Here is a 25,068-nt window from a genome sequence, read left to right as displayed (position 1 = left end):
GACTCTCTGGAACCAGACTATGGAAAGGGCAAGTGCACTTGTGTAAGTCCAATATCTGATTGTCGGATTTATCCCAGGAAGTGATGGTGGTTGGGTAGGGCACCAGAGATGGAGTCAGGCAGGTAGTGCATTGAGCAGCAGCTTCTGGTAACACATGATGCTCCTTGGAGCAGTGCAGTTATTTGGTTCACATTCAGGCTTTGGTGTACGGTCCTGTAATTGGTTTAGAGGTGGGTACATGGTGAAAGTTTGGTTGACTCTGAAACCCATTTTGTTATTGTACTCAGAGCCCAACTTGGGTAATTTTAATTGAGATGAATATGTAGGTTTGGCTCTTCTGCAGTGACTAAACTTGGAAACCTCATAGATGGGTGGCACATAAACAGCTATGTGAATTCACTGGAGTTACCTGAGTAAAGGGATTTTGCTGATCGCTGGTCACAGTCAAGCCTTTGCTGTGAATTATAGTGATCATGGATGAACTTTCCTGTATTTTGTATTTACTCAAGCAAGACAGAATATGGTAAGAGGAAATGGTGTGTCAAGCTGTTTTGGTTTTCAGGGCTGAGTTTTAAAATTCCAGATGTATCAGCATCAGAGTGTGATTCTTTTCTATTGTAGCTGAGCTAGACTGCTTTGTGAATACTTCATAAGATTTGACTTGTCTGCTTAACCACCTTTCAGAGAAGGGGGAGTGGATTTCCTGTCTTTAGAGGGGAGGTTTCAATCAGAAAGTTTTTTTTTTTTAACTTATTTTTAAAGTTGTGGGGGAATTGCTTGGTGTTCCAGTGGTTAGGACACTTTCACTGGTGAGGGCCAGGGTTCAATTCCTGGTTGGGGAACTCTGAGCGCCCACAAACTGGGCAGCATGGTTAAAAAAATTACATCAACTTTGAATAGTAGAAATATTTATTCCCTGCAATTGGCTTACTTGATTTTAATGTCTTATAGGGGAGAGACTAGATGTAATAAAGTCAGTTTTAAGGCAAAACACGTTAAAATTATTCCTGCAAACTTCAGCACATCAGAACTTGGGCCCTTCCTGCTCAAAAGCAAAGAATTATTTTTATTTTTGTCTTCATTTTGGCTGGGGTCTTCCTTTCTTTGAGAGGATTAGTGGAAGATAAAGTATGATTCGGATTGAGGTAGGAGTTGGGAGGCGCAGTGAGAAAATATAAAGGGGCTTTCTCTATTTTTCTGTCTAGCATATTCACTTTCTTATAAGTTCAGGGTGCATATTATGTGACTCCACTAGATTTTATTGGGTTCATGGATTCTGCTCTCTCTTTTGATAAGATCTACAGAAGATAGATAGAAGGGGCTTGAAAGTCAGTCCATTCAGGATTCCTTAGGGTAAACAGTTCTCACTTGTAGGAGTTTTTCCCTTTTTCTTAATGTTGCATTCCCCTTACCTCTGCCAGGTTTCTGGACTGTAACTAGCCTAACACTAGGAGTGACTAATGCCTCTGTTTTCCAGCTTTCTGAGACCAAGATCTTCACCGCCTCTAATGTGTCTTCAGTGCCTCTGCCTGCGGAGAATGTGACAATCACTGCTGGTCAGAGGCAAGTGTGTGATGTGAATTGCCAGTATCTTTTCTCAGAGGGACCTGCTAAGTGAGCTGTAAGGAAGGAGTGGTACTGGGCCTTCATGAACTCCCATAGTGTTGATAATAGAATCAAATCACATTACAGTCCTATTTAGTTTATAGGTAGATTTTTGTAAGAGTTGATAGTAGTTTATCTACCAAATGGATATCTGTATAATTTTGAAGTTAACTTCTTCCAGATAGTCCTTTATTAATACATACATCAGGAAAATGTATATATATATACATTAGCCTTGTCAGCATCCCAGATATTGATTAAAACTTAGAATAATATAAACTTACAGTAAGTCAGGTTAAGAAAAGCTAAAAGTGGAAAGATTTTACTTATTTCAGAATTTGCAGAACTGTTCAATAGCTTCTTCTCTTGCTTTATAATTATGTCTTTGCTTTAGCCAACTGGGTATGATGATCATTTTTTCCCCTAGCATCTATCTTATGAATTTTTTAGGACTTGAACATAAGTATTGGGGTCAATAGAGGGAGATAACACTTGTCAGGGAATATTTTTGTCCCCTGAAAAACTCTTGGATTATTTCTGGACCTGGATATGATAGTTGTAGGGCTTCCCTGATAGCTCAGTTGGTAAAGAATCTGTCTGCAATGCAGGAGACCCCGGTTCAATTCCTAGGTTGGGAAGATCCAATGGATATCAAATGGATAGGCTACTCCACTCGAGTATTCTTGGGCTTCCCTTGAGGCTCAGCTGGTAAAGAATCTGTCTGCAGTGTGGGAGACCTGTGTTGTATCCTTGGATTGAGAAGATCCCCTGAAGAAGGGAAAGGCTACCCACTCCAGTATTCTGGCCTGGAGAATTCCATGGATTGTATAGTCCATGGGGTTGCAAAGAGTTGGACATGACTGAGTGACTTTTAACTTTCACTTTCATGATAGTTATTGACCCAGAATCCAACTTGAAGGCAGAAGAACCAGAGATCAAATTCCCAACATCTGTTGGATTATAGAAAAACCAGGAGAGTTCAAGAAAAACATCTGCTTTACTGACTACGCCAAAGCCTTTGACTGTGTGGATCACAAAAAACTGTGGAAAATTCTTAAAGAGATGGGAAAACCAGACCACCTTAACTGACTCCTGAGAAATCTGTACGCAGGTCAGAAGCAACATTTAGAACCGGATACAGAACAACAATCTGGTTCCAAATTGGGAAGAGTACATCAAGACTGTATACTGTTACCCTGCTTATTTAAATTATATGCAGATTAAATCATGCGAAATGCCAGGCTGGATGAGCACAAGCTGGAATCAATATTGCTGGGAGAAATATCAGTAACCTCAGATATGCAGATGACACCATTCTTATGGCAAAAAATGAAGAAGAACTAAAGAGCCTCTTGACAAAAGAGAAAGAAGAGAGAGAAAAAGCTGACTTAAAACTCAACATTCAGAAAAACTAAAATCATGGCATCTGGTCCCATCACTTCATGGCAAATAGATGAGGAAACAGTGACAGACTTTATTTTCTTGGGCTCCAGCATCACTGTGGATGGTGACTGTAGCCATGAAATTAAAAGATGCTTGCTCCTTGGAAGAAAAGTTATGACCAACCTAGACAGCATATTAAAAAGCAGAGACATTACCTTGCCAGCAAAAGTCCATCTAGTCAGAGAGTTGGACCACAAAGAAAGCTGAGTGCTGAAGAATTGATGCTTTTGAACTGTGGTGTTGGAGAAGACTCTTGAGAGTCCTTTGGATTGCAAGGAGATTAAACCACTCAATCCTAAAGGAAATCAACCCTGAATATTCATTGAAAGGACTGATGCTGAAGCTCCAATCAATACCTTGGCCACCTGATGCAAAGAACTGACTCATTTGAAAGATTCTGATGCTGGGAAAGATTGAAGGCAGGAGGAGAAGGGGACAACAGAGGATGAGATGGTTGGATGGCATCACCGATTTAATGGACATGAGTTTGAGCTAGCTCCAGAAGTTGGTGATGGACAGGGAAGCCTGGTGTGCTGCAGTCCAAGGGATCACAAAGAGTCGGACACGACTGAGTGACTGAACTGAACTGACTCGGAGTGTTCTACTAAGTGTGATAGGAGTAGGATGTTCAGGATGTCATTACCAGAGGTTAATTGTTGTTATTGTTTTTAATGACACCAAATATCTGTGATTTTTTTCCCACACAGGTTCTGTGTTCAGCTAAGTGTTCAGCAGTTTAATTCAGTTCTGACAATAATTCTCCAGAGTTAGCACAGACCCAAGGTGACTGCTCAGTATCCTAAGACAGCCTTTACTTCAGAGGTACCCAGGCTACTCACACAGTTCTGCTCAGCTGGCTACAAATTTGGGGGTTTTCACAGCCCCCTCTTCAGATTCAATAATTTGCCAGGATGATTGATAGGATGCAGGAAAGTGTTTTGCTTGACATTCCTGATTTATTAGTTTAACCAGTATTCCAAAACAGCCAAATGGACGAGAGGTGCAGGCCAGGGTGTGGGGGTTGGAGCATGGAGCTTTTAAGCCCTCTCTGGGTGTTCTGCCCTCCTTGTGGGTCACATGTGGTCACCAGCCCAGAAGCTCACTGAATCTCACTATTCAAGAGGTTTTAATCAAAGTTTAATTATATATGCATGATTGATGAAGTCATCGGTGATTGAATTCAATCTCTAATTCCCTTTCCTTTCTTAGAGGTGGGTGGAGTGTAGTAGGGTTGAAGGTTCCAACTCTCATTCACTTTCTTGGTGTTTTTGGTGACCAGCCACCTTCTCAAAACTATGTGTGTGGGGGTCCCCTTCCCCGAGTAATTATTATCTTAAACTGTGGTTGAAAGGGACCAATTATGAAAAATAAAAGATATCCCTCTTACTAAGGAAAATTTTCCAAGTCCCTAGTATATACTTTTATTATACCACAGGTGACTTTTGGAAATTTTTAAAAACTGGGGGGAAAATTGCCTAAATCCTTCTCTAAAGCCACTTGAGGATGCCAGCATTCTATTTGTGGTCTTAGATATTGGTCATGACAGGTATTCAGTATTAAAATCATGGGTAAAAGTTAGGAATTTTTGGGCCAGTTATGGAGCTGCTGTATTAAAACTAACATTTGACATTTCATTAAGTTAAAAAATTTCACTAAAACTAAAATTTTAAACAACATTAAGGATGTCAGCTCCATTGGAATACATCTGGATACTACTGTGACTCTTATACATCTGTTGTTTTTGATGAGTTCAGCATTTTAGGGCTTTGTGTTTCTGGGGAGTGACTTCCTTTTGATCTATCCTTAATCTGAGTCGGGTATTAGAGACAAGAGTGTTCTGTCATCATTCATCAAACTTTCTCTCTCCACTAGAATTGACCTTGCTGTTCTGTTGGGAAAGACACCATCTTCCATGGAGAATGATTCATCTAATCTGGATCCCTCTCAGGCTCCTTCTCTTGCCCAGCCTCTGGTGTTCAGTAACTCGAAGCAGAGTGCCATATCACAGCCTGCTTCAGGGAACACGTTTTCTCATCACAGTATGGTAAGTAGGAAACAAGGTATATCTTAAAGTTTTCTGCAACCCCAGCACATACGTACAAATACGGTAATTCCTTTCAGTGATACCTGAAAGGTTTGGGGCAAGGTAAAAAGCATCTTTTGTCTTCCTAAGCAGACTTGAGTGTAGAAATGTTGATTTGGGTAATAGGGGATAGCTCTAGGAGAGGATTTAGTTGTGGACAGACTGAATCATGTTATAAAAATGAATAAACATTTTATTTGTGGTCAGTTGCTCAGTGTGTCTGACTCTTTGTAACCCCATGGATCCCACCAATCTCCTCTGTCCAGGGAATTTTCTAAATAAGAATACTGAAGTGGGTTGCCATTTCCTACTCCAGGGGATCTTCCTGACCCAGAGATGAAACCCATATCGCCTGCATTGGCAGGTGGATTCTTTACCGCTGTGCCACCTGGGAAGCCCTGACACCATTTACTGAGTACTTATGGTGCCAAACAGTGTATTTTTGGGGGGTGGGGGTGGGGGGAATGTAATTTTTGGGGGAAAAAATTATTTGGCCGTCCTGGGTCTTAGTTGTGGCACGTGGGATCTTAGATCTTTGTTGTGGCCTGCAGGATCTTTAATTGTGGCATCCAGGGCCTAGTTTCCTGACCAGAGGTCGAACCCAGTCCTCTCTCCCTGCCCCCCACATTAGAAATGTGGGGTCTTAGCCACTGGGCCACCAGGGAAGTCCTTATTTTCTGTTATTCTTAAAGAGAGAAGATCAATGACAATTTTAACGCTAATACTAATTAGTAATAGTAATTAAATGTTGACGAGAGGTAGTAGCACTTCCCTGTTTTTTGATAGAGCACAATTACCATATGTATGTATTTAAATCGTACATTTCTGAGCTAGGCTTCTAAAAACTTGGGGTCTTCCTGAATCTGCCCATATAATAACTGTTTCTCCCTCTCTCCGTAAGTGGGGATAAGGGTGCTTGCTGTGCCTATCTTACAGGGCTTCAGGAAGATAGATAAGATTATGAGTAAAAGTGATACAGATGTGGTGGCAGTAGTGGTATTAGTTGTTAACAACCTGGAGCACTTAACAACAAATGACTTGTTGATTCAGAATTATTTTTTAAAAATTCAAGGTCATCAATTACGGGAAAGGCTAAATAAACAAAGACGATACAAGGACTAACTTATGGTCAGTAAATCCTAAAAGTACTGCTTTTTCTTTCTTTTACTTTCCTGTCTGTTTACTTTTTGGTGGTTGTCAAGAGGTAAGAGACAATGTATATGCATATACTTTGATTTTTTTAGTAGTAAGATTATGTTAATAGTAATTGCTTCAACTAGAAATTGCTGAGTCAGCCTCTAATCCAGAAGTTTTTTACTTTTTAACCGTTATCCTAAAATACTTTCATGTGTTAATGGCAATTTGGTGGTTAATATTCTGCCATATATGAATGGTGACAGGTGAGAAAAGGTGGAAAAGAAGAGAAAGGGAGAGAAGTGTTAGGACCAAAAAGAAAGAAAGAAAATGGAACAAAGATGATCAGAAAATAACTGCCAACCCCTAAGATAGATGATTTGAAAAGGGTTAAGTGCTTTGTGTCACTTTAAATTACCGTTAAAGCCTGGAATTTAGGATTTATGCTATGCTAAGTCACTTCAGTCGTTTCCAACTCTGTGTGACCCCATAGATGGCAGCCCACCAGGCTCCCCCGTCCCTGGGATTCTCCAGGCAAGAACACTGGAGTGGGCTGCCATTTCCTTCTCCAGTGCATGAAAGTGAAAAGTGAAAGTGAAGTCGCTCAGTCGTGTCCGACTCTTAGCAACCCCATGGATTGCAGCCTAACAGGCTCTTCCGTCCATGGGATTTTCCAAGCAACAGTACTGGAGTAGGGTGCCATTGCCTTCTCCGTTAGGATTTATACCCAAATCCAAATTCTCATCAAAAATAAAAATGTCGGTATATTTCCAGTTTACCCTTACATTCTATTTAATGTGTGTCGTGTGATGTGTTAAACTAAACATAAGTTCCTTATTACCTGTGTTAATTAGGGTGCTATTTAATGTAGTTCTTTTCCTTTCAGAATAAATTACAGGATTAATTTCCCTAAAAATTTAATAGATGTAAGTAATATAGGAGCCCTTATTATCACAATATGTGAATATTAAGTAATTTTCTATGTCTTTAATGTTTCATGCTTGCAGAGTATTTGGTAATCATTGCTGTGTGGGATCATTTCTCTGTTACAGTCCTGTACTTTCAACTAGAGTTTGGCTGTTTTTGTTTTTATTTGTATAATCTTGAAATTCAGACTGAAGTGGAAAGAAAAAGTCTTACCTTGAGTTGGACAGATTGATTTTGTGTAAGTGCTGCTTAATGATGAAAATCATGATGTGGTTAAATAAGACCTAAGAAAGACTAGACTAAATCTCCTTAGAGTTTCTTTAGAATGGTTAATTTTCTGGTCTAGGGTGGTAGTTTTACTTGGTGTTGGGGATCCCCCGGAAGCAGCGAAAGTAAATTTTTCTCTATCATCACGATTGTCTAGTGCAGAAGCTGGGCTGGCCCCTAATCGCGCTCTTTTGTCTCTGCTAGTTACTAGAAGCATTGAGGAGAAGCTCCAGTTAGTTGTTTTTGTTCCCTTTGAGCTTTTCAGTGGAAGGGCCAAAGACATTAATGACTGAAGTGAAAGTTTACGTTATCTTCATATTATCTTAGTAATCAGTTATCAGTTGATTTAAAAATTCAAAAGGGGGAGAGACCCCTCCTCCAGTCATTAAAGAAATTCCTGGGGACTCCCATGGTGGCCCAGTGGCTGACTCCATGCTCCCAGTGCAGGGGGCCTGGGTTTAATCCTTGTTCAGAACTAGATCCTATATGCCACAACTAAAGATCCCTTGTTAGGCAGCTAAGACCTGGCATGGCCAAAGAAGAAAAAGAAGTCTCTGAGAAGGAGGGAGGGAAGGGTGATGGCAATGGTATAAATTTTAATGGCTCTTAAATTTTTTTGAGTGCTTTCTATGTATCATGCACATATTAAATGCTTTTTGTATATTGTTTGTTTAATCCTCCTATACCTTTTTGAGATACTACTTTTATTTTCAGGTGAGGAAAATGAGGTACAGATTAACTACAAGTCATTTTTCCACGATTACTTAACCAAGATTTAAGTCTAGACAGTCTCAGTCCAGACTTTACGCTGTAATAGACTATTCCATTTGTGACATTCTTTATATCTATACTGACTCTTAACCCAGATAAGTGTCTTTTTGAGTAGCTGAACAAGGTTATTTGGCTGTGGATTTCTCTAATCTCTGTGTTGATCTACAGGTGAGCATGTTAGGGAAAGGATTTGGTGATGTTGGTGAAGCTAAAGGCGGCAGCACCACAGGCTCCCAGTTCTTGGAGCAATTCAAGACTGCTCAGGCCCTGGCTCAGTTGGCAGCTCAGCATTCTCAATCTGGAACCACCACCACCTCCTCCTGGGACATGGGCTCTACCACACAATCCCCATCGCTGGTGCAGTATGGTGAGAAAGATGGAAAATGACTGAATTCTTTAAGCGTTGGAGCATTACTGCCAAGAGGCTGGCAGGAGTAGTTCCCACACTGATTTTCCCTTGTCAGAAAGGCTCAGTTCAGAAAGCTGGGGAATAATAAATAAATATATAAGTTGAGGCTGTATATCTCTTTCATCAAATTTAACCCTATACACATTTGCAGTCTTCTGTTGACATGAGGATGTTTTGGATTTTTCCTAGATTTATCTTCAGTATTTGAAAACAGTGTGTTGCCTTTGGAAGAGTTTATGAACTTTGCCGTTTTAGGACCTTATACTCTGAATATGGGCCATTTCTAGATTGCTTTCTTACAAAGGCAGTGTAATAGTGTTGATTTGATATAATCCAATGGTTGTCACAGAATAATAGTATTTTCTTGAGGTCAATGAGGACCTCTGGCCTCATACATATTGGATCTCCTCATGCAGATTTGAAGACCCCAAATGATTCAACAGTGCACAGCCCCTTTACAAAGCGCCAGGCTTTCACCCCGTCTTCAACCATGATGGAGGTGTTTCTTCAGGAGAAGCCACCTGCTGTGGCTACCTCCACAGCCGCACCTCCACCCCCGTCTTCTCCTCTGCCAAGCAAATCCACCTCGGCTCCACAAATGTCTCCTGGGTCTTCAGACAACCAATCCTCCAGCCCTCAGCCGGCTCAGCAAAAACTGAAACAGCAGAAGAAAAAAGCCTCCTTGACTTCTAAGGTATTTGAACTTTTAGATAGATATTATTTTAGGGCAAAGGGGTGTGGGATTTGAGAATTGAGATTGTGAGGATGTAGTTTGGAAGTCTGATATGGAAGTTTGCTATCAGTCTTACAATAAGGTTATAGTAAACCATTTCTTTATCTTCTCTACAGATTCCTGCTCTGGCTGTGGAGATGCCTGGCTCAGCAGATATCTCAGGGCTAAACCTGCAGTTTGGGGCATTGCAGTTTGGGTCAGAGCCTGTCCTTTCTGATTATGAGTCCACCCCCACAACGAGCGCCTCTTCAAGCCAGGCTCCAAGTAGCCTCTATACCAGCACGGCCAGGTAGAGGAAACAGCTGTCATAGACTTCTTTTAGACTTTTCCAACTTTTTGTAAGTCTTTTGTTGATTCCTAGAACTCTGGACAGCCAAGGCTCTGATTGAAGGAAAAGCAGCCATTTGTAGCAGTTTGTTGAGCACTTTTGTTACTAGGTTTTTCCATAACTAAACAGATAGAAATATATCCTTTGGGTACTTACAGAATGTCCAGGCACAGTTCCTAGAGATGTGTACCCCCCCTTTAAAGTACCTTGGCAGTGCTTTTGACACTTGGAGACCTTTTGTGTGGATTTAAAGCCTATGAAGGTTGTAACTTTGAACTCCTAGGAAGGAGGTAAAATTAAAATTAGTATTACAGAATTAAAAGAAACCTTTCCTGTAGAACCTTTCCTATTTCCTATGAATAGATATCAGGGAAGTCTATCTTAGGCAATATAAAATCCTGGAATTTCGGAGTAATAGGTGGGTTTAGTTTTTTTTTTTTTTTTTTTTTTCAGTCCTTAGAATTTAAAAGTAGAGATATCTTGCCCCAGCCTAGCTCTATTGAATCATAATTGTTGTTAATGACTGTGAGTATTTTTAAAGTTCTTCTCAAGAGAATTTTACTCTTGGGTTTTTTGAGAGAGCCAGGAACTCAGAATTCCTTAAAATGAGCAAAAGGTGATTTTTCCTGTGCTTAGGGTTCTTGTTACGATTATATGAAAGGGACCAAGAGTAGTGTATCCTTTCTACTGACTTCTAGCCTCTTTTTCTAATAACAGCAGAATGTAGGGACACAAGAAAATTCTCTCTTCCTTTAAGAGTTGAAAATGTTTTTAAGCTCGATTCTTAGCTTAGATACCTGGCTTTATAGGATGTGGAAATTCCTACTGTTGTCAGGAGAAAATTGTCGCAGTATCTTTTATTTGTTCTTAAAGTTTGTCTTTTTGATTATAATCAATTTGATTATAAGTTGATTGTAATCAACTCTAGTAAGTTACTAGAGTTACTAGAATAACTTACTCCACTGTTTTAGTATCAGTGGATCTGTTCTATTCGTTTCTCTTGAGATTTTCTTTCTCCATTCCCCTCAGTGAATCTTCATCCACAATTTCATCTAACCAGAGTCAGGAGTCCGGTTATCAGAGTGGCCCAATTCAGTCGACAACCTATACCTCCCAAAATAATGCTCAGGGCCCTCTATATGAACAGAGATCCACACAGACTCGGCGGTACCCCAGCTCCATCTCTTCATCACCCCAAAAGGACTTGACTCAGGCAAAGGTATTGGCTTCACTAGCCCCTGGGCATTGGTTGGGAGAATAGCAGACAAAGTCTCTTAAATATTAGTGTTATACTTCTTGACAAATGGTGCTAAGATATTTCTGAAATGCTGATTATGAAGCTTAACCTCATTTTTGTGGTTGGTGAAATTAAAAAAAAGTTCTATGCACTAATCCTGGAGACTCAGAGCTAGAAGATCATTCTCTTTGCATTAAAGATTCATTCTCTCTAGTAGAATCAGTCTCCAGTACCTGTTTTCTTGGAAGATCTGATTGCTAGACTTCTGAGTGCATATCAGTAGACCTCACCTTGCTGTGTCTTGGCTTGGTGAGGGGGACAGCATATGCCAGAGGAAATGTGGAGTGACTGTCAGATGCAGCCAGCAGAATAAGTGGTTTGGCTGAACTGTCTTACTCCCACATCCTCCCCTAGGGATCATTGGATTTTGGCAACCCACTCCAGTATTCTTGCTTGGAGAATCCCATGGACAGAGGAGCTTGGTGGGCTACAGTCCACGGGTCGCAAAGAGTCGGACACGACTGAGCGACTTCACTTTCACTTTATCTGTTTGGGGTTCGGGATCTCTTCAGCAGTTTGGGCATTGCCTCTTATTGCCCTGGGTCACACAGGGTCGGTATATCTTTTACTGTTTTTAAATTTTTGTTGTTTTTCCTTTGGGTTGTGTACATTATGTTAATCTTTCTGTTAACTTGCAGAATTTCTCTGAAAGAAATTGGTTGGCAGAAATTAAACTGAGTCAGTGCACTAACTTAATCTATTCTTGTTTGTCTGTTTCTTACCAGAATGGCTTCAGTTCTGTGCAGGCCACGCAGTTACAGACCACGCAATCTGTTGAAGGTAAGGGTCCTCCAGGCTTTTCCCTCTAAATTACAGTGTTTTTACTCCCCTTTCAATATTTTTGCATGTCGTAGATTGTCATGAAAAGACCCCTGCCTCAATGATCAAAACTATTGGTTTTACTCTTAGCTTGATTTTTTTCTACCTTGCTGTTTAATCTCAAACCTTCCTAAGTTTCAGGTTCTCTGTTGGTTTCCTTTATTGGTTGGTGCTGTGAAATGCTTCGAATTTAAAAAAAAAAAAAAAAAAGATTGCACCTGAATGCTACTGGTCCATTACTAAATAACTTACACACTCACACTTTTATCTTCAGGACAGCCTAGGACTGTCGTCACCTCTTAACTTCCTCTGATGATGTGAATTCCTTTCTTTATTTCCAGGTGCTACGGGCTCTGCAGTGAAATCTGACTCACCTTCCACTTCTGGCATCCCCCCTCTCAGTGAAACGGTATCTGCAGCTTCCTTACTGACGACAACCAATCAGCACTCATCCTCCTTGGGTGGCTTGAGCCACAATGAGGAGATTCCAAATACTACCACCACACAACACAGCAGGTGATTTGGGGTGAGGATGGAGGTTTGGGTTGGTGAATAGTAATAACAGAGCTCTCTGGTTTTGTCTTACCCTTTCTGCCTAGCAGAGACCACATTATCTAAGTGGATCACCTACAAGCTATGGGAAGTAAAGACAGAGGAGGCTTTTTTCCCTTTTTCAAAACCCATTCTTATTTTGGGCTTTGCTCACTACCCCTCGCTGACTATTGTGTTGACCTTACGATCTCAGATCTATTTGGTCCCATATTCTGCCTTCTTTGCCTGGGTTGTTTTTTTACTTAAATGAATTATAGTTAATTTATGATGTGCTAATTTCTCTGTACAGAAAAGTGATTCAGTTATACATATACATGTTCTTTTTTATATTTTTTGCATTATGGTTTATCATAGGATATTGAATATAGTTCTCTGTGCTGTACAGTAGAACCTTATTGTTCGTTCGTTCTTTGTATATACTAATTTGCATCTGATAACCCAAAACTCCAATTCTATCCCTTTCTCTTCGGCAGCCACAAATTAGTTCTCTGTGTCTGGCCTCTGTTAATTTTTATGGCTGCACTGGGTCTTCACGGCAGTGCACGGGCTCTTTGTTGCTGCACATGGGTTTTCTCTAGTTGCTGGGAGTCGGGATTACTGTCTAGTTGTGGTGTGCGGGCTTCTCATTGCAGTAGCTTCTCTCGTTGCAGAGCACAGGTTCTAGGGCGTGTGGGCTTCAGTAGTTGCAGTGCATGAGCTTTAGTTGCCCCGAGGCATGAGGGGTCTTAGTTCCCAGTCCAGGGATTGAACCTGTGTCCCCTGCATTGGCAGGTGGGTTCTTAACCACTGGACCACTAGGGAAGTCCCCAGCCTAGTCCCCAGTTCTTGACTGAAGCTCCACGTCAGGCAATAACCATAGCACTGTGGCTGATGGCAACCACTTTATCCTTACAGCACGTTGTCTACTCAGCAGAATACCCTTTCGTCATCAACATCTTCTGGGCGCACTTCAACATCCACTCTTTTGGTAAGTGTGAATGCGGTAAAAGGAAATGTGGTCTTACTACATTCAAACAATTATCCAACCATAAGATTCTCCCAAGAAGCAACTCTTGAAAATTTCTTCATGAGGTTGCAAAATGACAACAGATCTAAGGTTGCAGGAAAAGGGGTAAAAGTATACGAAGCCAAGAAAGGCAGAAGAATCCAGAAATACTGCAGAGTTGTGGGCCAATTCTTAAAGCCCTGGAAATGGCTTTCCTGAGTATATGACTTTTAAAATTTTTTTAAAGACACTGAAACTGGGTGGGGCTATGTATGCTGTGATAAATTGTGTAAGAACATTGTTTTCTAACTGATACAGCCATTCTCACTCTGGGATTTGCCAAACCTGAGTCCTGAAAATAAGCAGTTTGAGTCTAGGCATCCTATGAAAGTAAAAGCCAGATGAGCACTTTCGGCTAAAGAATTAATTTCACTGTTGTGATTTTGTGGCAACTATATTTGTGGAATTAAGCTGAGATGGTAAGGAAGAAAACTCACTTCAAAAGGACCTGTTTCAGAGAAACCATGTCTGTTTTGTCAAAAGCCTGGGACAGGGTAATGAGGACTAAGGCTTTCGTAGGATTTTCTCTTTCTTCCAGTACACTATTTCAGGTTTAAATGCATTAGAATTTGTACTTTTTTCTAGCCTGTGAACTTGTCTGTTGTGTTAGCCTAGTGAAGAAGAGTGGGCAAGGAGGCTATAATGTATTTTTCAGACCTAACTTATCTTTTGTCTCCTTACTGGGCAGTCAGTATTGGTTTCTGGGGAGTTTGTCCCTACTCGCTCTGCTGCTTTTTGAACAGGGTGATAATGTGCAGTGGGTCCGTTGCTAACCATCTTTACCAGATAAATCTTGGAGAATGTGTAGCTGGAGAGTATTTAATCATTTATTCTAGTTACTTTGGCAGAGGATGCCCAGTACCCTTCCTCAGCCTCTTTAATTGGGAAGTTGGTGTGCTAAAATCAACAGAAGGGAATGTCTTTCCTGACCTGTTAGACTAATCACTGTTTCCTCCTCCTTTTTTCCACTGCACTGCCTTTTTGAAGCACACGAGCGTGGAGAGTGAGGCGAATCTCCATTCTTCCTCCAGCACTTTCTCCACCACATCCAGCACAGTCTCTGCTCCCCCGCCAGTGGTCAGTGTCTCCTCCAGTCTCAATAGTGGCAGTAGCTTGGGCCTCAGCCTAGGCAGCAACTCTACCGTCACAGCCTCCACTCGAAGCTCAGTTGCTACGACTTCAGGTAACCCTGTGTAGAAGTTGAATTGCCTTCCTTTGGGATGGAGGAGCAAAGTAATGGTGTGACAGGATAAAAATATAATTTCTCTTTTAGGAAAAGCTCCTCCCAACCTCCCTCCTGGGGTCCCGCCATTGTTGCCTAATCCATATATTATGGCTCCAGGGCTGTTACATGCCTACCCGGTAAGTGAGACTGAATGATCTTTTCCAAAAGAGGAAGGTGGTATACCTAGTCTTTATTGCTGTGACTTCAGGTGGAAGACTATACATAATAAATGAGCGGTTATCATGTGTAGTCTTTAATCTTTGTAGTTCAGGGGGAAATAATTTTTTTTAAGAGGAAGGACTCAACCTAGACTAGGTCCTCTGTTGTGTATTTTCTCTGTGTGGAACAATTACTGGGCCTCAGAAGCCGAAGGCCAGAGTGTCTAACTGGAATCCCTCACAGTTTCCTGGAAAATTATTCTCTCTAGTTGGATTGATTCCTAATTCCTGGGGGTCTGTGTTGGCTCTGACCCGATGAGAGTCGAGTTCCCTGAGTTAGTCTGTGGTTCTCTGAGCATAGGTGAATGACGGGAGTAGTCTTTTGTCTTGCTGAGTTTTGTGTCAGGTTCATGTATTCAGTGCTTATTAAGATGAAGGATATTTATTTAAAAACATTTTTTAAAAATACGTGTTTTTCAAACTTAGGATTACCAGGGGATACAGGAGGGGAGAGAGAAATGGGGAGGTTGCTATTGACATGCATATACCTACTGTATATAAAATAAGAACCTACTATATGGCACAGGTAACTCAACTCTGTACTCTAATGGCCTATATGGCTGCTGCTGCTGCTAAGTCGCTTCAGTCGTGTCTGACTCTGTGCGACCCCATAGATGGCGGTCCACCAGGCTCTGCCATCCCTGGGATTCTCCAGGCAAGAACACTGGAGTGGGTTGCCATTGCCTTCTCCATTGTGTGAAAGTGAAGTCGCTCAGTCGCATCCGACTCATAGCGACCCCATGGACTGCAGCCTACCAGGCTCCTCCATCCATGGGATTTTCTAGGCAAGAGTACTGGAGTGGCTTGCCATTGCCTTCTCCGGCCTATATGGAAAAAGGATCAAAAAAAAAAGAGTGGGTATATGAGAACCTACTCACCTGAAACTCACACAGCATTGTAAATACTCCCCAAAAAAACCCCAAAACACCTGTTTTTGCCTTCAGAGAGTTTAGATTATCATACAAATGAAATACGCAGTAGCACTTTTTAAATAGTTAACACACTACCTTAGTACCCAATAGAGTAAAATGTGAATCCTTTCTGAGAGAGATAAATTTTAAGCCATATTTTGAAGGCTAAAGGAGAAATAGAGTGGTAAAATAAAGTGAACTATTCATGTGTGACTTATGTACCCCACTGCTACCCAGAGGACAGCCTAGTTGAATCAGTATGTAGCTCAAGGAAAACTTTAAGGCCGTTCATGAATCATGTAATCTCTTTGCATTTCATTTCTTAAAGAAAATGAAGGAAATAATCTATGTCCTCTTTTTTCTCATGAATGAGGATGAAAGTTCTGTTGATTTATCTTGTCTCTTAGCTCCTTGGTTTGCTACTGTCATGACCAGTTCCCATTAATATTGTTACATGTTTGTATCTTTCAGCCACAGGTATATGGTTATGATGACTTGCAGATGCTTCAGACAAGATTTCCATTGGTGAGTATATGGTTGTAGAGCTTAGGGAAAGAAAGTGATCTTAAATTAATGTTTGAAGTATTCCAGATGTTTACTTGATAAGTCACAGACTTGGCTTTTTCTCAACGCATACCTCCATGTACATACTTGACGATATATTAGGATGTACTTAGAGTGGTTCTAACAGAAGGTCACTTTGAGGAGGGAGGAGGGTTCAGGATGGGGAACACGTGTATACCTGTGGCGGATTCATGTTGATATATGGCAAAACCAATACAATATTGTAAAGTTAAAGAATAAAACAAAAAAAAAATAAGGTCACTTAAAAGTTGTGACATCTTTGAATTAAACATAGTTTAAGCTTCCTTTATGTCTCAAACACTTTGATGAATTCTAGAAGGAAGATGTATTTTCTCAGTAGTAATAGACTATTAGGGATTATATCTAGAGGTTTAGAATTTATCTAGAATATTATTGGTACTGATGGACTTGGAGTGTTTTCCTGGTGGGCATACTTGTAGACCTTGCCTGACTATCCCTATGGCCAGGCAGGGGGGACAGTGTATGCAAGAGTAATATGGAGTTTATGCTAGCTCTTGCCAGCTCATTAATGGCTGGATGAACTACAGTTCTCCAACATTCTCTTGCTTCTCACCTTGTACGATGTGTCATGCCAATGATGAGTGGCACTGAGTCTCTTCTCTTTTATTTCTTTCAGGATTACTACAGCATCCCATTTCCCACACCCACCACTCCGCTGACTGGGAGGGATGGTAGCCTGGCCAGCAACCCTTATTCTGGTAGGATTGGGATGGGGCTGAATAAAGGGAAGCTGTGTTGGTATTGGTGGCAGAAACCTGATTAGTAGATCCAGTTTTCACTTTAATTAAGATCTTTGACAGAACTATTATACAAAATGGATGTCATGAATCAGGGTCGGTAGAGGGTCGGTAGATTCAAAATAAGTACAGTGGTTGACCTGGCCTTCCTTTGCTCATCTCTGCTCCTGCTCCCTACTTACATGGCAGTCTTATTGCCTTGCCAGGCTATAGGCCTGACCTGTTGTCCTTATTGACTATCATTGTTTTTCAGGTCCGATGCGGAGTTTTCCCCATGGAGGAGAATGAGAGAGAGGAAGTAGGGGGTGGGGTAGGGAAGAGATGAAAGAACATAGGTGGGCAGAGAAACCACATAGGAGCTTTATTCTGGAAGCTTGTCTCTGCCACAGCATTGCACAGCCGTGAGTTATTAGTCCTTGACTGGCACTGTGCAGAGTGTGTCCTGGGCGATGCTAAACGGAGCCTCAAAAAAATAAAATTCACAGAATTGAACTTTAACCAAGGCTCTCCTGGATCATGTGAAATCAGAAGAGGTAATTCTACATTGATGTGGGGAGTAGAAGAGGCAGATATATTGAGCCTCTCCTTTCACAGGTGACCTCACAAAGTTCGGCCGCGGGGATGCCTCCTCCCCGGCCCCAGCCACAACCTTGGCCCAACCCCAACAGAACCAGACGCAGACTCACCACACCACGCAGCAGACATTCCTGAACCCGGCGCTGCCTCCTGGCTACAGTTACACCAGCCTGCCATACTACACAGGGGTTCCTGGCCTCCCCAGCACCTTCCAGTATGGGCCTGCTGTGTTCCCTGTAAGTGCTTGGACTTGGTCTTTACTTGTAGTGAAGAATCCTTGACACTATGCTAGCTACTTTCAAAGCTAGATGACTTTTAAATAATGAATAAGGAGGAACAATTTCCACTTCTGGCCTGGGAGAGGGATTGGGGCTGGATAGGTGGTATTGGGATAAGGGACTGCCTGTTGTCAGAATTAGCTAAAGGGGGAATGTATAGCTCTGCTTCTCTCAGACTGTCATTCATTCCCTGAGCCATTTTGCTAAGCAAACGGGACAGCCTGCATCAGGATGGGTAGCCATCTTGAATGCCCAATCTCTGGAGTGGGTTAAAATGGTACTTTGCCGCCATGTCACTGTAGTGCTGGCCTTTTGTTCTTCAGGTGGCTCCTACCTCTTCCAAGCAGCATGGTGTGAATGTCAGTGTGAATGCATCAGCCACCCCTTTCCAACAGCCAAGTGGTTATGGGTCTCACGGATACAACACTGGTAAGCTCACCTTGACCCTGGCTGTCATTGGGATGTTATTAAATGAGTTTCAGGGAGGAAGATTCGAAGCTTGAGAAAATAGGGCTGTAAGGGTGTGCTGCTGCTCCAGGTATGATTGTTCATGTTTGTCTGACTTGGGTTTTTGTCTGAGCAGCACCAACAGAGGAGCTTAATAGTAGAACACGTATTCATTACTCATGATGAGAATGCCCTGGGGCACAAATTGGCTATTAGAATATGTTGGCTGGCCTAAACTTTGGGTGGGAAGCAAGGGGCCCACCCAAATCTACACAAGATTTTACTGAGATTTGTCAGTGGGGCCAGGTGTTAACATTTAAGGTACTGGTAAGTACAGTAGGTGATACATTCATTCACTGAATAGAAGAGTTAAATGGATTCTTAGCTAGCACACTGTGGTAGGTTTGGCTGAAATCTCTTTATAGTACAACTTTCTTCATGTGGCCCCTCATTTTATTCCCTATCTAGAGGGCCTAAGATGAGTAAAGAAGGGAGTAGGGCACAAATGCTCAATAGAGGGAGAGTTGGACCTTTGGGTTCCTTCATTTTTGTGGCTGGTTTTTTCACAAAGTCCATTGTACAGCTGACGGCAGGGAGGGAAATACGGGGATCCTCTGAATGGACGCTGACCTAAAAGGTATTTATCCTATCCTTTGCTCCCATACCTGACACCTACTGTCTGTTTTGGGGGGACAGGAGGTAAGAGTTTTTGAATAAAATAATTCTGTCTACTTTTCTCAGTGCCTTGTAGATGTGTATGGAGAGTAGGTGGTTGCCATTGCTTGGGGTTGAGGTGGAGGGTTGTTCTTTAAAATTCTTAGCTCAGTTATGGTTTCACGGTGGTTTGGATGGAGCTACATCTGTGTTCTTCACCCTTGTATGGGCTCCAGATGGTTAAACTTGTCCAAGGTTTTTCAGTAACTGGGAAACTGAGCTGAGAAAGAGAGCAGTAAGTCTGGAAACTATCATCAGGTGGAGCTTTGAACTGTGTTGTATGACTTACAGTGGGTTGAGATACGAAGTAAAGAAATCCTGAGATAACTCACTGAGATTAAATTGTTAATACCCAGACTCCTTGTGGCTAGGGACCCCTCTCTCTGAGCAGGTCAGCTCCAGTCCTTGGTAGGGAGGTTTACAAGCTCTTGTGTTGGAGTGGCCCTATTACAGGAATTTAGATTTAGGTCTTAACTGGACCAGATTCAAGAATTTTAAGAGGTAGATGATTGGTAATATAAGAAGATGGCATTATCGGATTTTGGAAATCCCAGCTTTTTCCCTAAGATTTAAGACACCTATAACAACCCTTTGAGAACCCCCAGTTCCCAACCCCACAGAGGGCTCTTGTCATCCCATTCCTCATCAACCTCTAAATTCATTTATTTTTATGTATTTGATTCCTTTTAGGAAGAAAATATCCACCCCCTTACAAGCATTTCTGGACGGCAGAGAGCTAATTTGGCCCAAGGCCGGGGGCTGTGTTTTGTGTGTGTGTATAAATTTGCACTGAAGTCTTGTTTCAGAAACCAGACCACTGAGGAGAGCCTGCTGAGCTGTGGCCATGGCCTGCGTGGCTTGGGGGAATGAGTTGGTGGATACCTTCTGGGCTTTTGAACTTGCCCTTGCCTCATTTCCCTCTGCCCCATGTGTCTGACCCTGTCTTACCCATTTCGAATTCAAGCGGTGCAGCACCTCCTCCGAAGCATCAATGCACACACCTGCTGTTGCTTTTGATTTCTGGAAGGCATGTAGTTTCAACTTGTAACAAAATATTTGTAGTCTTCAATAAACTGTGGTATTTCTTTAGCTAACTCTGGCGTTCTTTCCGTGCATGTCTTTCTGGACACTAGGAGCCAACATTGTGCTGTGGGTGGAGGGTGGCCTTTTCAGTCAAACCCCAGCATAGTCAAAGAACCATTAACTTTTCAGTATGGTGAATCTGTTAAGGTGGGGGAAGGGAAGTGGCCTCAGTTCTCAAGCCTGTTGATTAGTTGGTAAAGAAAGCTGTTTGTAGAAAATTCTCCATTCTCGATGCTGCTTATAGCTCTTCACTTTTCAGTTTAGATCTTCCCCTTGTCTCTGACATAAGCAGAGAGGAAAGGACAGAAAAGTTAGTGTCATGTCATTGTGAAAGGCTAAAGAGAATGTGTTCAGAACTGTTGTTATGAAAGTATCTTCCAGGTTTAGTACCCACATCTGGTTCCCAGAGGCCGCATGGCTGGCTGAGATCTGATAAAGTCTTGCGTGACCAGCTAGTTGATGACTCGGGCTGTGGACTCTCTTCTAGCCTGGAACATTGTTCTTAGAGTCCCTTGATGGCTTTTTAGGGATTATGGAATATTAGTCAATTCGCAGTTGTTGGGTGTAGCTAAGGATGTGTGGGAGAGGTTTGGTTAAACACCTCCTTGACTATGGAAATTCTCATCCCCTCTTAATGCCCTTCATTCATAGAGTTAACTTGGACAGTGAGAACTCTGTCCTTGGTTAACTGGAAACCCAGATATTTGACCACCTTTGTATTTGTTCCCAGCCCTCTGAAGAAATTTTGTCTTTTGAGTGTGCCCAGCTTTCTCGGGGGTTGCCAGGCTGGGAGAGATTTCTTGTTGTTTCTCCTCCCCGCCATCCACATTGTGTTTGTATGATCATCACTGCTTGGGAGTGTGGATTAACCTGGGGATGTTGACTGTTGGAAGGAAAGCAAAACTCGGAGGTTTCTAATTGGTGAACAATAGGTAGGGAAATGAATGCCTGTTATTTTCTAGCGTCTCAGATGTTTACACTGAGGCCACTTAGGGCTACTACACTCTTCTGTTTTTTTCTCCATCTCCAATTGTTTCAACCAGTAGCCCAATCAAGGCTTCTAGACTAGAAGGTGTTTTTGAGCCAGTCCAGCCTCTAGAAAGAATGAGACCCGTTAAGGGCACATTGGAACTAAATTCCTTCCTACCACTAGGCTTGAGAACAGCCATTTCTCCCATTCTGTATGGGATGACAAGGGGTGTTGGCAAGCTGTTTGAACCTTCACTGTAAAGGTCATTGTCTCTTCTGGTTTCCCTCAGAGATGTTCTATTTTTCTCCTGTCCATTACACCTTACACTCAACCCTTCCACACAAACCACCTCGTTAGCTTAGCTTTTTCCATAAATGAACTCCTGTTCTTAAAGTTATGCCTGTTACCAGTGATTTGCCAAATGAGCATCTGAGAGCTGGAAAAGGAAGGGAAAAAACTACCTGATTAGTTCCTGTTTTGTCCCCTTTTACTCCAGTGCCATTGAAATGTAGAGTTGATACTTTGAAGATGGTAAAGTATTTTCTCATGCTTGGTTTCTGTTGTTTAGTTGCTAAGTCGTGGCTGACTCTCTTGTGACCCCACGGACTGTAGCCCGTCAGGCTCCTCTGTGCATGGGATTCCCATGGACAGAATACTGGAGTCGGTTGCCATTTCCTCTTCCTGGGTATCTTCCCGACCCGGCATCTCCTGCATTGGCAGGCAGGTTCTTCTTCACTGAGCCATCCATTAGTGTCTGTAATTCTTTACTTTTCCTAGTTAGTGTCTGTTCCTCCCTGAAACTGTCTGGACTTATGATATGGGAGGGTTTTCCAGGGTAAACACCACTTCTATTGGGAAGATTCTAAAGTGGCTGTCCAAGGTGGGCTTAGCTTTTGAAGGCTGCCTTGGTCTAGGGAGAATTTGGATTTTGGAGTTTGAATGGAGATCGCTGTTGAACTGTGGGTAAATGGAGGATTCCTGCTTTGTTGTGACTCCATCAGTGTGTGTGTGTGTGTTGTGTGACTCCGTCAGTTTAGTTCTAAAAAACTCATCAAAGTTCTCCTAACAGCAGAGGAAAATCCAAAGACCCAGCCTGAAGTGCATTGTTTTTTTGAAGTCTCGTTTTATCTCACCTTCTGAGATTTAACAGATCTTTAGAAAACAAGCTTTAAATTCCTAGTAAAATTTCAGTTACTTTTTCTTCAGTATTTGCATACAGTTTTCACTAGTAAGATGCTGGGTTATTTTACCTGATGGCTTTTTTTCCTATTCTTACTGCCCCATACCCTGGGAGGTACAGTATGTGTATTTCAGTTTAAGGAGTACAGATTAAAATGGGGAATTGTACTGTTGTGGTTTCCATAAAATCATCATGGTGGTAGGGAGTTTTTCAATAGGAAACACATAAGTTGCTGGAGTATGGATTAGAGCTTTTACCTCATAGAAAAGCTGAAATTGTAAACTAGAATGACAGTTGGATTTTGTGTTCCACCTAGGCTATAAGAGCCTAACCCTGTCTACCCTTTCTCCTCTCCACACTTAGGCTTAAATTGAGTAAATGGAAATTTGCTTTGTAAATCGTAAGTATGTAGCCTAGTAGTACCAAGAAAATAGGGAAGCTGGACCAAGTAAACTGAGGCTCTGAGAATGAAAATGCTCTTGGGGGTTGAACTGAACTGCTCCTTTAGCACTTTCCTTATGCTGTGGAGGCATGAATTTTGAGCCCACTCAGCAGCAAGATTGCAGAACTGAGTGGAGTTTGGGCTGACTGATTTGAAAAGGACATGAAAAGTTTAATACAGTCCTGTTGGGCTTTGGCACAGAGAGTTTTGAAAGCCATAGGCTAGTGAAGTTTGAAAAGGACATGAAAAGTTTAATACAGTCCTGTTGGGCTTTGGCACAGAGAGTTTTGAAAGCCATAGGCTAGTGAAGTTTGGCTATATTCCCTGGTGCTCCCAAAAACAACACCCCTCACTCTCACATAAACAGTATACATCGGGAAAGGGCAAGAGAACAACCCCTTAGAGAACCTTTTTGTGTTGTGAGCTATTATTCCTCAGGACTGACATGAAGTTGTAAAAACAGACCAAAATTCCCTTGCAGTGCTCTAGCTAGAAAAGCCACACGCATCATCATTTCCCAGGGATGGGGCCAGGCAGTTAGCAGAGCTAATCCTCCTGTCTGTTTCCTCCTCCCCCAGGTGTGTCAGTCACCTCCAGTAATACAGGCGTGCCAGATATCTCGGGTTCTGTGTACTCCAAAACCCAGGTAGGTGCCTGGCTCTGGATAGAACTGGAAAGAGAGATGGACATCGAGGAGGTGGAGTTGCAGTGATAGAAAAACACTGAACATGGGAATTCCCTGGCTGTCCGGTGGTTAGGACTTGGCACTTTCATTGCCATGGGCCTGGGTTCAATCCCTGGTAGGGGAACTAGGATCCCACAAGCCATATGGCCAAAGGGCGGGAAAAGACAGTGAACAAGAACAGTCCTCTTAGGAGAGGTATCAGGAAACCCATCCTACTAGAAAGTGAGTGAGTTCTTGAAGTTTAAATTTAGCCCTCTTAGAAAAAAAGAGAAAAATGTTACAGGAAGGTGGAGTGTGGTAAACTCTTGTGATGTCATGTCGTTTACTGCGCAAGTTTTCCTGGCCCGTTCCTCCCAACCTTTTCATAAGTTTCTCAGAGAATAGAATGGAATGAAAGGAAAGTGGTTCTTCCCATTCTTTGTAAGTCTGTAACAGTGGGAAAGGATACAACACAGCCCAGTAATTAAAGCGAGGCATCCAAATTATACACAGATTAGTATTGTTGCTCCCACACATACACCATAAATAATTAAAAGTTCCAGGGAAAGTATTAGGAGTTGTGGTGGAGTGCTTCATGACCAAGACCATTAACACTCAAGATACCTCAGTGTGTATTCATTTTCTTTTTTTAATATCCAACAAGTTCTAATTTTTACCCAACTCCAGAGGTTGTGCTAATAGTGGTCAACATGTTGCACTGTGTTCATGAACGATGCTAGATTTCACAAAGTGATCTCACACCTGTCCTCTTACTTGGTCCTTACAACTGAGAGGTTACTAGCATCCCTGATTCATGTAAGAGAAAGCAGGCTGAGAGACGGAGCAGTTTTCCAGGGTCACCCAGCTATTACAGACGAGAACCAAGGCTGAGGCCTGACTATCTGACCTCAGGTGCAGCACCCCTCTGTGACGCCATGCTGTGCTCAGGGTGGGGGACCTTAGATTCAGAAATCCTAAGGAACAGTTTGCTGATCCTTTTGCTCTCTCTCCTCTTCTCCTGGATAGCAGTCCTTTGAGAAACAAGGTTTTCATTCCGGTACTCCTGCTGCCTCCTTCAACTTGCCTTCAGCCCTAGGAAGTGGGGGGCCCATCAATCCGGCCACAGCTGCTGCCTACCCACCTGCCCCCTTTATGCACATCCTGACTCCCCATCAGCAGCCGCACTCCCAGATCCTTCACCATCACCTGCAGCAGGATGGCCAGGTAATAGCCCTTCCCCCTCTTTCCTTTCCCTTCCTCTTCCTTCCTATCCCTAAAACTACCTCCCCTTTCCTTTTCTTACCCTTCCTCACCGCCACCTTCACCCAGCCCTCCCCAGCGCCAGCCATGGGCACACAGCACATACAGACACAGCGCACATAACACGAGTGGCCGGCAAAGGATACGTCAGAGGAGGGGCCGGATGGCAGCCTCATTCCCCCCCGATGCCTTTGGCGCCTTTCTCCTCCACCTCCTCCCATAGCACAGTTGTCCTCATCCCATCAGACCTGGCTCACACCTCCCCTCTTAACCTCTCCCAGCCTTCCCCCTTCCCTGACATTATAGCTTTCCCTTCTAATGGTGGAGTTCTATTGTCAAAGTTT

General features: G+C 42.4%; 1 protein-coding gene and 2 non-coding genes across 21 annotated transcripts in view; all 3 read left to right on the top strand.

The window, feature by feature from the left end:
• UBAP2L (ubiquitin associated protein 2 like) overlaps window positions 1-25,068 on the top strand; it is a 47,442-nt gene that overhangs the window by 20,028 nt on the left and 2,346 nt on the right. For 11 of the 19 annotated variants that reach the window (XM_055584173.1, XM_055584170.1, XM_055584179.1 and 8 more), the window contains 17 exons: window positions 1,478-1,563; window positions 4,921-5,092; window positions 8,399-8,597; window positions 9,056-9,333; window positions 9,489-9,661; window positions 10,730-10,919; window positions 11,723-11,777; window positions 12,158-12,332; window positions 13,263-13,335; window positions 14,401-14,596; window positions 14,687-14,775; window positions 16,239-16,292; window positions 16,990-17,071; window positions 17,705-17,922; window positions 18,288-18,393; window positions 23,379-23,446; window positions 24,491-24,688. In XM_055584173.1, coding sequence (XP_055440148.1) covers window positions 1,478-1,563; window positions 4,921-5,092; window positions 8,399-8,597; window positions 9,056-9,333; window positions 9,489-9,661; window positions 10,730-10,919; window positions 11,723-11,777; window positions 12,158-12,332; window positions 13,263-13,335; window positions 14,401-14,596; window positions 14,687-14,775; window positions 16,239-16,292; window positions 16,990-17,071; window positions 17,705-17,922; window positions 18,288-18,393; window positions 23,379-23,446; window positions 24,491-24,688 — 2,412 coding nt within the window. Of the gene's footprint in view, window positions 1-1,477; window positions 1,564-4,920; window positions 5,093-8,398; window positions 8,598-9,055; window positions 9,334-9,488; window positions 9,662-10,729; window positions 10,920-11,722; window positions 11,778-12,157; window positions 12,333-13,262; window positions 13,336-14,400; window positions 14,597-14,686; window positions 14,776-16,238; window positions 16,293-16,989; window positions 17,072-17,704; window positions 17,923-18,287; window positions 18,394-19,815; window positions 23,302-23,378; window positions 23,447-24,490; window positions 24,689-25,068 lie in introns of those variants that run through there. The other 8 variants (XM_055584180.1, XM_055584178.1, XM_055584172.1 and 5 more) reach the window with 2 other exon arrangements.
• On the top strand, window positions 11,207-11,343 carry LOC129656698 (small nucleolar RNA SNORA58). The gene has a single exon (XR_008716488.1). It is a non-coding gene; the product is annotated as a small nucleolar RNA SNORA58 (small nucleolar RNA).
• On the top strand, window positions 16,779-16,913 carry LOC129656697 (small nucleolar RNA SNORA58). Its single transcript, XR_008716487.1, has one exon. It is a non-coding gene; the product is annotated as a small nucleolar RNA SNORA58 (small nucleolar RNA).

This window comes from Bubalus kerabau, chromosome 6 (genome assembly GCF_029407905.1).
Source record: "Bubalus kerabau isolate K-KA32 ecotype Philippines breed swamp buffalo chromosome 6, PCC_UOA_SB_1v2, whole genome shotgun sequence".
Lineage (NCBI taxonomy): Eukaryota > Metazoa > Chordata > Mammalia > Artiodactyla > Bovidae > Bubalus > Bubalus kerabau.
This window is presented reverse-complemented; position numbering and strand designations above follow the sequence as displayed.